Below are 12,608 nucleotides of genomic sequence, written 5' to 3'. Positions count from 1 at the left end.
TCAGGCCACAGTCCTCTGGCCCTCGGCGGCAACCTTCTCCATGTGCTGCCCCTTTGCTGAGGGCAGACACGAGGTCTGTGTCTGTCACCACGGCCTATCCTTGCCCGCCCAAGTTTCCAACTAAGCCATTCCCAGATGGCTTTTGCAAAAACATTGCTAAATAAGTCCTATTAATAAGATGTTTGGAATGTGATTGGAAAGAAACGTTTTTCTCATTTGGAGACCACCCAGTGGCTCAGAAGGGAGGCTGTCCCGGGGCACGAGAGGTTTCCTGGCGACGGGTGGGCAGTTAGAATGCCTCCCCTGGCAGGCGAGCCACACAAGCAGATTTATGCGGGCCGATATGAGATAATCCAAAACCAGCTGGAAATGTAATCGGGGTGGCTCAGATGCTGGAGGCGACCAGGGAGCTCTTGGGGCAGCAAAAGGCAACACTGCGTGCCTGGCTGGGAGGGAGATGCAGCAGGGCGGAAGGGGAAACCCCAGCTCACGGCCGGGCATGCTCAGGATGGCCGGGCTGGTGGGTGCTCTGGTGAACGGGCTGGCAGCGTGAGTGTGGGCACCTCTTGCCCCTTGGTTTGGGCAGTGGTAGAAAGAGGGCAGCTGAGCCAGGGATTACTGGTTTTCCTGGGTCTTTTCAAAACTGGCCATTCCAGCTCCATGTTGCGGCTGGCAGTGCCACCCCTCATCCAGCCATTCAGAAAGCCACCAGGTCCTGGACTCCTCACTCGCACTCACCCTCCTCAGTTCTACCGCGACCCATCTCCTTTCTACACCCACCGCCCCAGTCCTTCCCTGAACTGTTGCAGCCTCCTCAGCAGAGAGTCCTTCACTCATGGTCTGCCTTCCACACACGTCCAGTCAGAGGGGGCTTCTGAAAACTTCTATCTCGCCGGCTATGGAGGCTACCACCGTCCCCTCTGAGCTGGCCTCAGCCTCCCTCTCTGCCACCAGATCCCCAGATGCTCAGCTTCTGCTGCTCAAGGGTTGGACCCACAGAAGAAAGTGGCCACCTGCAGCTAGGTCATGCATTGCGGCACTGCCACTTCAGAGCCAGGCAGAGAAAACCCCAAGGTTTCCAGGCTCCCACACGCTGAGGGAAGGGGCTTTAGGGTCTCTGGCTTTCTATATGTCACCACTGTCCCAGGAAAGGTGCCAGAGAGATGCCTGGCAATGGGCCTGTGGCCCAGGTCCTGTTCAGAAAATCTGGCTTTGGTCCTGGGGCTATGCTATCCAGACACCTGCTTGGGCCCTGGCTGGGCTTCTGGGACCAGCTGGAGAGGATGTGTGGGGGGTGTTTCTCTCCGAGGGGCTCCAGAGGGCAGGAGGGCATCGGGCTGCACTACAGTCCCAGCTTTCCACTCACTGGCTGTGGCAGCATGAGCCCGGTTCTGTATCTGTAAAAGTGAAGGCGCTAATTTCCGCCCTCTGAGCACAAGCTACCACAGCAGGACAGCTCGATATTCCCAAGTGTCGGCAACCACGCCAGTGCCTGGACCCACAGCATCTCACTAACGCATTTCAGCAACGGAACCCAGGCGCCCACAGCTCTGAAACTGCAGCTACCACGGGGCATCCCCCAAAACCGAGGCTGCCCCTCTGAGGGGAAGGGGCCTGCACTGGGCCCCACAGCTGGTCAGAGGCGGGTTTGAACCCGGGTCTCCCGGACCCAAGCCCAGGACTCTTTGCACACCCCCATCCCTCCACTCCAGCATCACAAAGCACCCCGCAGAGTCCAGGAGAGGCGCCATTCCAGCAGCGACGGCAGTGGCCTTGGAGATGTGTTACCATGGGCAGGGTGTATCTCCTCAGTTGTTTTGAATAAAGGGAAGCGTTATCTATTATCCTCACCGGGTCTCTCGATGGCATGTCCTTTCTTCCTGCAGAGCATCCCCACATTCTAAAGTTCCGTGTTTTCATTCAGTCCCCTGCAAAGAGCGTCTGAGGAGCCTCTGTTCTGCCTATAGCAGCAGCGACTAATTGTGGCATTGCCTTTAAACCCTTCAGAAGGGAAGACATGCCACAGGCTAACCAAGCAAAGTTTGTTTTTCCTCCATCAGCCCTGAAAGGGTGTGAAACCCTCCGTGTAGTGAGAGCAAAGATGCACACACCTGCCCTCTGTCTCCGGCTGACTCAGAGGCTGCCAGAAAAAGGCTCTGGCTGGGATGCCAGGAGGTGTGCAAGCTTCTTCCCCAGTCTGGCCTCTGTTTCTCCACCTGCACAGGGCACTGGGCCAGATGACCTAAAGGTCTCTTTCTGTTCCCTAAGTCCCAAGATTTCTGCTCAGCGTCCTCAGTGTAGCAGAGCTGCTGCCTGGCCTGTACACAAATGCCTCCCCATAAGATGAGGAGACCAGACTAAGTTCTGGTGAAAACTCGTATTCGACTCATAATGTCTGAAGGCGGGGAGGGAGAGCTAGAGGGACAGCGGGACAGTGAGGAAGACAAAAGGGAATGCCTGTTGAGGTGGTCGTCATCTCTAGCTACTGATGAGGAACTGATCAGAGAGGTTAAGTGACTTGCCCAAGGTCACATAGCCAGGAAGAGGGCAGCCTGGATTTGACTCTAGCTCTGTGTGATCTGAAGTCTCAGTCATAGCAAGGCAGGATTTTCTCGAGTTGCGCCTGCATAAACTCTAAAATCCCACCTCCATGAAGGGGAGTGGATGTGGGCGTGGACAGATTGGAGGTCAGACCTAGACAATCCACAAGGCTATGGACCACACTGAGCTCTTTCCTCAACAGCCTGTGGCTCTCCAAAGTCTAGAGCAAAGACAATGCGCTACCATGCACTCACTGAGCACTTACTAATTCTGGGCATGTGCTCAGCACTTCACATATACTGTCTCTTCATTAATACTTCTGTAAAACCCATCTTACAGATGAGGAAACTGAGGCTCAGAGATGTTAAGTCCCTTTGCCCAAGACCACCCTGCTAGTAAGTGGCAGAGCTGTGGTTCCAGAGCCCAGGCCACACTGGTCCAGGGCCCGTGACTCTGCTGCACAGAGCTGCCTCAACACTGGGGAGTCGGAGGAGGATGCTGCTGGTAGAATGCACTGAAACTGTGGACTGGAAAGTAGGAAGCTCTCTCTCCTCCTGGGCTGCTGTTTCCTCATCCTGCCCACCCCAGCTGCCTCAGTCCTCATTCTCCAAGGACCATGTCAAAGCCCTCCCCACCACAAGCAAGGGTAAGCATTCCTACCCTCAAGCCCCCACCCCTACCTCTTGCTGTCACTGTCTGCTGGACCCCCACCTCTCTTTCTTCTGCATTCCCCCTTCTCCAGCCCTCACACCCACCCGGCAGCTCAGAGAGGCACAGAGTCAGGATCATGGGGGCAGACGGCTGGGAACCCAAGGCCCCTCTCAGAGCTCGGCAGTGCCCCGGCTGCACCCACCCGCCTTCCTTGAAGCCCTGCTGGGGAAAAGGGTGACCAATGACAGAAGTCCAGGCATCCTGGGGCTGGAGGTCATGCTATGTAGGGAACTCAGCAACTGCTGGGGGTCCCCGCTGTGGTCTGGGGACCACCCTGGGGGCTCACTCATGGGAGTGGCAGCCACGATGAGCCTCAGACGTTGACCCAACAGGGTGCTCAGATGCAGGGGGAGGTCTGTGCTCCCTGCTGATGGGCAAAGGCGAGCAGCCTTTCCTCATTCCCACCCCCTCCCACCCTGCAAACCTTTATTATTTTTCGCTCCTGGCTGTCAGCAGCAACAAACTAAGATTAATCACTCGCCTGCCTGCCCAGACCCAGACATGCCTACTGTTTGAAAACTCTCTCCTTTACTATATAAATCAACAAGGGCAGAGAAGAAAGAAAAACAACTCTAACAGAAATGTGCCCCCAGAGCCCTGGGAATGCAGCCCATCAGCTCCTCTTGCCCCCCGCTACACCCACCACCCTACGTCAGAGCCCCAGGAAGCATTTCTTGGGTGAACACCAGCTGCCCAGCAGTCAGCACAAGCCCGCAGCTCCAAGCCGGTGCCAGGTGGGTGTCATTAAGCAGTCAGAGCAGAGGTGTGCCCTGGCTAAACCGTCCGCCCCTCCTCTCCTGCTTGGAGAAGACGGGCCCATCCCACCATCCTTGGGACCTTGGAGAAAGGCACCTCGCCCTATTCAGGGAGCCCCTAACCTGGAAGCAAATTTGCTGATCAAACCCCAGACCCTCATTCCATGGGCGCAGGGGGAAGACACTTGCCCACATCATCCAGCAGCCGATAGGGCCGGACGTGCCCAGGGCTCCTGACCAGCCCAGTGCTCTGTCCTCTCTGCTGCCTCCACGGCAGTTTATAAAGGCTCTGGGAAAGCTGGGAGGGGTAGAGACCTGCATATACATAGCACCTGCTGTGGGCTGTGCACGGGGTGTGCCTGCTGAGAGGTGTTGTTTCTTCTAACAGCTTTCTGAGAGTGGCCTACACGGTTTTCCAGGTGATGTTCAGGGAGGTCAAGTCACTTGCCTAGCATCACAGAGCAGGTAAAAGATGGAGCCAGGATTTGAACTTGGGTCTCTCTGACTGTAGAGCCCGGGTTTATCCCTCCGCCTCCTGAGAGGGGCTGCCCTGGCTCTCCCCCTGGGATGCCTGCCCCACGCTGTCTGCCTCCAGCCTCCGGACAGCGCTGGCCCAAACGGCATGCTTGTGGGCATGTGGGGGCAGAAGTGTACCTTCCTTGACAGTACTCATGGTGCACCCTGGTTCACTAACAGTTCTAGGATACAGCTCTGAGGACATGACGGCACCCTGCTCAAAACCTTCAGGGACACCCCTGCCCTACAGCAAAGAGCCCCAATTCCTCAGCCTGGTAACTAGGCCTGCACATCTCCTTGGCTCCCATCGAAGTGTGATGTGCTGTTCTCACACAGACTCTGACTTCCCTGCCTCCGCGCCCCTCCCTCTCTGGACTGCCCTCTCGGCCCCGTCCACAGGTCTAAGGCCTGCTCAGCCTTCAAGTACCCCCTCTTCTGGTTCCTTCCCTCTTGTACAGCCCTGAGCATTTTCTGCCTTGGGTAGGCCTAAACCCATTCTACAAGTATATGAGTCACAGGTGTAAACATTTTCCGTCCCCTCCGGCTATGAACTGGGAGGCTGGAGCCCAGTAAATGACTGACACTGGATGGGGCAGAGCTTACGGGGGCTGAGGAAGGCTCCTGTGTGATCAAGCTTGAGTTGTGGCCCAATGGAAGCAGGCCAGACCCCAGAGGCATCTCCTGAAGTCAGAATCCAGGGCACATTTGCAAGGATGCTGTGCAGTTTGCCTTCGGGGATCTGAAAACTGAAGGCCCCTTTGTGAGAGCTCCTTGTCAAAGGAGCAGTGGTGTCCCTGCTGGGGCCTCAGCAGTGCCACTCTGTCTGCCCTCCTCCCAGGGATGAGCCCAATGCAGGCAGAGCCCGTCCAGCTGGACGGGGCGGCCCTGGCACTCACCCTGCCTCGCTGCCCCAAGCTGCAAACCCTCCACTCTTTGAAGTCCTGTTTCCCTCATCTTGTCCAGATTTCTTTGCAAAAACTCATGGAACTAGAACTTGCAAAGAGTCATTCATAGTCCAAAGTGCCTGAAGAACCCTTTTAATGAGATTTTTCAAGACTTTTCATCCCTTTCCCCCACTGCCTGCCTTTCCAGACAGGAAACTATTGGAGTGTGATGTTTTCTTGCCAATTTCTAAAGGCTCAACCCTTGGCTTCCCTGAGGCTGGAGTGAGTGTACCCAGGGGTCAATGGTTAGTGCTGGGGCCGACGTGTCTGCCGGCAGCCAAGAGGGAGCCTGAGGGCCTGCCGCCCTGTCAAGTCAGGCTGGAGAGGGGGAAGAGGGCGAGTTCTGCAGGAAGGAGGGGATAGGGCAGCTTTCAAAAGCAATGAGGCAGGATCTCTGTAAGACTGCTTCCTGGGTGGGGGCACTGCCAGGGAGGGGACTCGGAGACGCAATGAGACGGGGAAGGCAGGCGCATTCTTGGATCCCCATGGGTGCAAGAGCTTCCGGTGAAGGGGCAGCTGGGTGGCGGCTTGGGCAGGTCCAAGGACCTGTCTGGTCCCCACAGCGGGAATCAGTCACCATCTCTACCATCAGCGTGGTCAACTGCCAGCAGGGTAGCCTTAAGTCAGTCATGAATCCCCTCCCACGAAGCAAAGGGATGGACAGATGGGCCTCTAAAGTCGCTGCAGGTTTCATATCTCACGACCTCTGACCTGGCATAAGGAGTCTTGGGAGGAGGAGGGAAGACACTGGGCTGGGTCTGCTGCTTCCACTCCCGTCTTGGCAGGTCATTCAGCTGCCTCTACCCCAAGATGAGGAAGAGGGTGGTGACCTCTGCCCCAGCCACCCCGTGGGGCTCTCCCAGGGCACACGTGCAGGCTTTCTAGAACATGAGGTGCTGCAGATACGCAGGGTGGAAGTGGGGCTTAAGCATAAGGGCGGATGCCTGAGAGTGGACCCTGCGCTTCAGTGGCCCCGTCACTAAGAATTGAGTCTTGAGACCCCTCTGTGAGGCACGAGACCTGACAAGGCTTTTCACATCTCCGGGGCTTTGCCTGGGCTGTCCCTCCACCTGAGAGGCCCACCGGCTGGCCCTGTCTAGGGAACACCCACCCTCTCTTTAAGGCTCAAGTGCACCTCTTCCCTGCAGCTTCTCAGGACCACCCCCCCACCCACTCGGGGCCCTCAGGCCCTCTGTGCAGATCTGTGTGTGACAAGGCCCAGGCGGAACAGGCCGACTGTGCTCTGCAGCCTGGGCCAGGCCGTTCTCATCTCGGTCCTCTGTGCCCAGCCCAGTGCCTGGTACAGAGGGCTCCGATAAATCTCTGTCCAGGGAAGGATGAAGGGGCGGAGGGGCCTGTCCTCTGAGGCCAGACTCCCCCAAATCCTGTCTCCACCCTAGAACACTCTCACAGCAGGCTCATATGATAACATAGCTGGAATTCCAACCTCAATTTGCACCATGCTCCTGACAACACCACGTGTGAGGAACGCCACTCCCACCTGCCCCGCCGTGCAGGCTGGGGGCTTGGAGACCTCACGCCTCACATGGTGGCTGGCAAAGCTGGCACTGGCCCCTAGCACCCCGTTCCCAGGGCTGCTCCATTTGTGGTCGGGGTGCTTAATGCCAGGTGTCTCTCCCTGGCTGGTAGCTGGACTGGTCATCGGGAACTGGGGCCACTCTTGGAAGCAAGCCACCTCCCCTTAACAGGCTGCCGTGCCCAGCCACGGGATGGCCTGTCCTACTTCCCCAATTTTGGGCTTCTTCAAGGGAAAGCTGACCAAGTGAGACCAACCCCCAGCCTTTGGGATCTAACGCCTCTAGACAAGCATGCAAAACTAAACTCTCCACCTCCAGCACCCAGGGTGGAGACCAGTCATCCACACTGCAGTTCCTGATCATTAGATCCAACGGGCCGGGTGCAGGAAGACAAATCTGCGCCTGATGGCAGAATGTTCTTATCTGGCGTCCCAGCACAGGCCGCCAGGCCGTGTCCTCAGTCTCCTCCACCTCCTGCCCTGGCCTGGGAAGTACAAGGGATCCACCCAGAGCACTCCAAGGACAAAGAGGAGCTGAGCCCGCGGATGGAGGAAATCCCGGCGTCCGAGATACCCTGATATCAGAGGTGGAGGCGTCCTTAGCACCGCCGAAGGCCAAGTCTCAGCTAGCAGATGTGGACGCTGAGCCCAGAGGGAAGTCACTCACCCACGGTCACACAGGGAGCAGTGAGTGGCAGGACAGGACTCCCGGCCAGAACTCTGGACAACGGGTCCTTCCTGAGACTCTTAAAAACAGCTTTCAATGAAACCGCAGGGCTGAGCCGGGAAAGCAGGGGTAGGGCGGGAGTGATATGAGATGATGCTGACACTGCACTGGCTGGGCCAAAGATGCTTCCGTCTAAGGAGAGCATCGTCCCCCCTCGTGCACAGATGAGGACGTCGCGCCTCTGAAAGGTGACATGACTGCCAAGGCCACAAGGCCAGCAGGCAGGGAAGCCCATCCCCAGCTTTCTCCACCGCACACAGCCCGGCCCCCTGGACTACAAGCCTGTCACTGTGAGAACAGAATCACAGTGCTGTCCCTCCTGGGAGTGGTCCCACTGTCTAGGGAATGGCGCAAACCAGGGATGAAAAGGGAATTACACTCTTGGAATCGTGACGGAAACACTCTTCTGGAGACCCATCTATGAGGTAACATTTGGGCCTGTTTGCATAACAGAGGGCACGATGCACGGGGGATTAAGAAATGGATCCTGGGGCCAGGCCCGTGGCATAGTGGTTAAGTCTGGTGCATTCCGCTTTGGCAGCCTGCGTTTGTGGGTTTGGATCCCAGACTTACACTACTCATCAGCCATGCTGTGGCGGCAACCCACATATAAGGTGAGGAAGACTGGCACAGATGTTAGCTCAGGGCTAATCTTCCTCAGCCAAAAAAAAAAAAAAAAAAAGCAATGGATCCTGTAGATATTACTGGTATGATTACTTCTGCAACTGGCTCGAGATTCCTTATGTGCACCCATGCACAGGTGCCTCAGCCCTGACATATCCTAGCCACCCAAGAGGCTGTTGTTCCTTTGCAGGCAGGGCTGTTCTGGGGCCACCACAGAGCCCCAGTGTCCAGCCAGGCCTGCCCAATGCAGGAGCTCAACACTTTCGCGGTGATGAAACAGGAAGCTCAGTGGGGCCATGGCCCTCATGGAGGAACAGCTGAGCCTGGTGCTCCATCCCTTCCTCCTTGGTGTATTCAATCAGTCCTTTTAGGAAGATGCCTCTAGCCAGGCCCCAGACACTGGGATTCCATGAGGAATGAGATTCATGGAGGAACTCGGAGACTACTAGCCAGCATGATGAGCGTTGCACTGAGGAAGCCCGGGGCGGGCAGGCTGCCTCCTGGGTTGGCAGGGAAAGGTGGTGACATGGAAGTCTCATCTCTGAAGTCACTGCTTCCTCTACCTCTCACAGCCCAGAAAAGAGCAGTTCACCTTGAAGCGGGAAGGTGGAGATCCGGAAGCAGCACTCATGGGTGCCTGGGTTGCGAGGTTACCTCGGACAGTGCGGGAGGGAGCAGGGCTGCGTGGAGCAGCGGGGAGTTGAGGCATGCCTGGCCCCTGTCAACATGGCCAGCAGGGTGCACCTGTCCCCTGCCGCTGCCCTCTCCTCAATCCAATGACGGCCCTCTGGCTTTGGCTGCCTCCAGCCCAGCCTCCCAGCCCAGCTGTGGTTTAGCGTATTGAATTTTCCTCGGCTGTGATAACCAACCTGATGCTTTAAGCTGTCAGGTGTGATGGTGGCCAATGAAGTATGCAGAGGCCATTTGTCCTGAGTGCCCTCCCAGCTGGTCAGGAATCTCCTCCACATCCTCCCTGGCGAGGTGGTCGTCCGGGCCCTGGTTGCACACCCCCAGTGATGAGATGCTCACTACTTCTTGAGGCAGCCTTGGCTCGCTCTAATTCTTGATCAGCTCGACTGTTAGAAAACGTTGCCTCTTACTGAGCTGAAATCTTCCTGCCCATAACTCCCCTATCTGGGGTCCCCCGCCACGTCTGCTCCTTTTGCCCTCTGGGTCCTTGAAAGATCTGTGGTTCCACCATGTGTCCAGACATCCTCCCTTCTGCAGGCAGACTCCCAGTGCCTGTTTCCTGCCCCTGCTCTGCAGTCTGTCACTGTTCCTCTCAGGGCAGAGTCCAGCATCCCGGGGTGGTCAGTCCTGAGCAGAGAGCACGGGACTTGGCTGCACTGATCCTACTGGCTACATGGCTGGGCTGCACACAGGTTCTCCTGACAGCCGCGTCCCAGCAGGCCCTCTCTCCACCACATCCCTCTAATAATGGTGAGCAGAGCAGAGAGGTGGCCAGGCAGAACACTTTACTGCTCCTGGTGGTCTGTGCTGGTTGAAGGGCTTGGGTTTACACTCCAATTCTGTATTAACTGTCTCTGTGTCCTTGGGAAGTCCCTCCTCTCTCTGGGCCTCAGTTTTCCTATCTGTAAAATGGGTTTTTATTGTACTGCTGGGTCCCATCCAGTAACAGTATCGAATGATGAAGCATTCAACCAAAAACGCTCCTTTTATTTGGGGGCTGCCTACCCCCAGCACTGCCTCGTAGGTCAGAAAGACCTGACAACTGATAAAGCAGCACAGGTGATGACAGCAGCAGGATTCTTTCTGGCTCTTCCCAGTGTTCCTCACCACTTTTGTGACAGACACAAGAATCAGACCCGCCCAAACAGCAACCCAGAACATAAGGAAAAGGTTGTTCTCATAGCAGCAGTGGGGTGCAGCAGAGAGGCAAACAGCAGGTCTCAAGGGCTGGCCCTGCCCCTGGGCCAGCCATGTCCCCTCTCTGAGCCTCAGTTTCCTCATCTGCAAAACTATGCTTTGGGTCACTATGCTTCTCATCAGAGGACTGATGTGAGGTGTGAGAGAGGGATGAGGGTGTTGAGAGCTTCATACAGTCCCTGGCTCGCAGCAGGTATGAAGCCATTCTTGGTTATTTAATATAAATCCTAAGAAAATGCCCCTCCTCTTCTGGGGAGGCAGAAACAGAACATATCCCAGGAGAATAAGATCAAATTGAAAAACCAAGGCTTGAAATAACTTGCGCCGGCAAGTTTCCCAGGGGGACCCTGGCGGTCTTTCTGCCACAGACACAGGGCTGGGCCGCATCTCGCCTGAGGCTGCCGAGGAGGCTGGGGGTGAAGGGGGCGGGACTCACTTCAGGGAGAGGGAGTAGTCGTGCTTGCTGGTCTGGCTGTTCCGCACGAGGTAGCTACACTCCTTGCAGAGTCGCAGCAGGTTCTCAGCGTCTCCTCTGCTGATGGCTCCGTGATACCATCTGGGGAGGAGAGAGAGGGTCAGAACCCACGGGGCAGGACCCCACCGCTGACACCCTGAGACCTACTCCTCCCCGAGGAGGCTCAGCCCCTCAGAGGGCAGCTGCCACGTCCCAGGCCTCCTGGTTACCAGGCAAGTCGTGTGCACGCGTGCGTCTGCGCATCTGGTCACTCGACAGATATTTACCCAGCGCCTGGGGCGCGCCAGGTCCTGGCGATAGAGGAGGGAACACGCCGGCCGTCTCCTCCCTCATGAGGCTCACATTCTAGCGTAGGAGCCCTGGAGGGAACGAAGCAGGGCCACCTGGTCTGGGGCTCGAGGCAAGGATTGCTATTTTGGGCCGGCTCCGTGGCTTAGCGGTTAAGTGCTCGCGCTCCGCTACTGGCGGTCCGGGTTCGGATCCCGGGCGCGCACCAACGCACCGCTTCTCCGGCCATGCTGAGGCCATGTCCCACATACAGCAACTAGAAGGATGTGCAACTATGACGTACAGCTATCTACTGGGGCTTTGGGGGAAAAATGAGGAGGATTGGCAATAGATGTTAGCTCAGAGCCGGTCTTCCTCAGCAAAAAGAGGAGGATTAGCATGGATGTTAGCTCAGGGCTGATCTTCCTCACAAAAAAAAAAAAAATGGACTGCTATTTTAAGCAGTGGTCAGGGGTGCCGTCCAGAGAGAGACAGTTCAGTGTGGACCTGAAGGAGGTGAGGGAATAAGGCCTGAGGCAGGAGTGCCTGGTGTCTCTTGGAAACAGGAAGGAGGCCAATATGGCTGGAGTGAGGCAAGGGGAAGAGGTGGGTGGAAAGGTCCAAGAGGTCACGAGGCAGGGTTGGGTCAGGGGCCCTCGTGTACAATTCGAGGACTCTGGCTTTCTCCGTCTGGGTGACATGAAGCCATCAGAGGGTGCTGACAGGAAGGACGAGGGGGTGGTGCTCATCACTCAGGAAAGCAGGCAGCTAGGGTGAGGTGGCCACACCGATGCTCCTCCCAAGAGAACCTGGCATCGACTGGGCACGTGGGAACCCCAGCGTCACTCCTTCAGACACCACGTGCTGAGCGGCAGAATCAGAAGGGAGGGGTGCAGTGGCAGACGGCCTGACCAAGGCCCCCACTGTAGGACAAAAGGGCAACGCTGATTTCTGAGGTTCGAAAAGCTGAAGGTAAAATTTCAGTGGAAGAGTGAAGATCATAAGCCCGTCAGCAGGTATACTCAGAACGCATTCTGTTTACATTATGGTCTCTGAGGGGCAAGGTCCGTGGGAAGGGGGCGAGAGACAGGCCAGGAAGAGAACCAGAGGTGCCCAGTGGCCGTGGCAGGATCACGCTCTGGCTGCAGAGGCCAAAAGACCGGGTAGTCTGGGGCAAGAGGCTGAACCTGGCTGTGCCTCGGTGCTCTACCATGTTAGGATCCCTCCACCCCTGTTTTGGGGTTGTGAGGAGTAAAGAGGGTGATGCATATAAGGGCTTCTGCAGAGCCTGAGATAGGGGGAGCGTCAACAAATGGCAGCTACAAGCATTAGTAGAAAGAACCTGCAGATGGCCACAAGTAACATCCCCAACTATCATGATTTCAGGCTGCTGCCCGCCTCGTGGGCTGCATCTTAAATTCCCAGGTGTAAGTGGGGGTGCTGCCTCCTGTCCTGGCCCAGGGGTGCCCTGCAAACAGGACCTCTGAGAGTTCTGCTGCCGACGTTCTGCTCAAAGAAGGTCACACTGCCTCTCACTGTGCACCTTCTGCTATCCACAAGGCAGTGTTCTGAACAGTTAGCAGCAGTGACGATGACATAATTATCACCTGAAAAGACCCAACGA

General features: G+C 56.7%; 1 protein-coding gene across 1 annotated transcript in view; it reads right to left on the bottom strand.

Annotated features, from left to right (window-relative positions):
* SHB (SH2 domain containing adaptor protein B) overlaps positions 1–12,608 on the bottom strand; it is a 129,895-nt gene that overhangs the window by 12,715 nt on the left and 104,572 nt on the right. Inside the window, exon 5 of the mRNA XM_058523546.1 lies at positions 10,679–10,798. Within this exon, the coding sequence (XP_058379529.1) occupies positions 10,679–10,798 (120 nt within the window). The remainder of the gene's footprint in view (positions 1–10,678; positions 10,799–12,608) is intronic.

This window comes from Diceros bicornis, chromosome 28 (assembly GCF_020826845.1).
Source record: "Diceros bicornis minor isolate mBicDic1 chromosome 28, mDicBic1.mat.cur, whole genome shotgun sequence".
NCBI lineage: Eukaryota > Metazoa > Chordata > Mammalia > Perissodactyla > Rhinocerotidae > Diceros > Diceros bicornis.
Note: the sequence above shows the minus strand (reverse complement) of the source record. Positions and strands in the feature narration are given on the sequence as shown.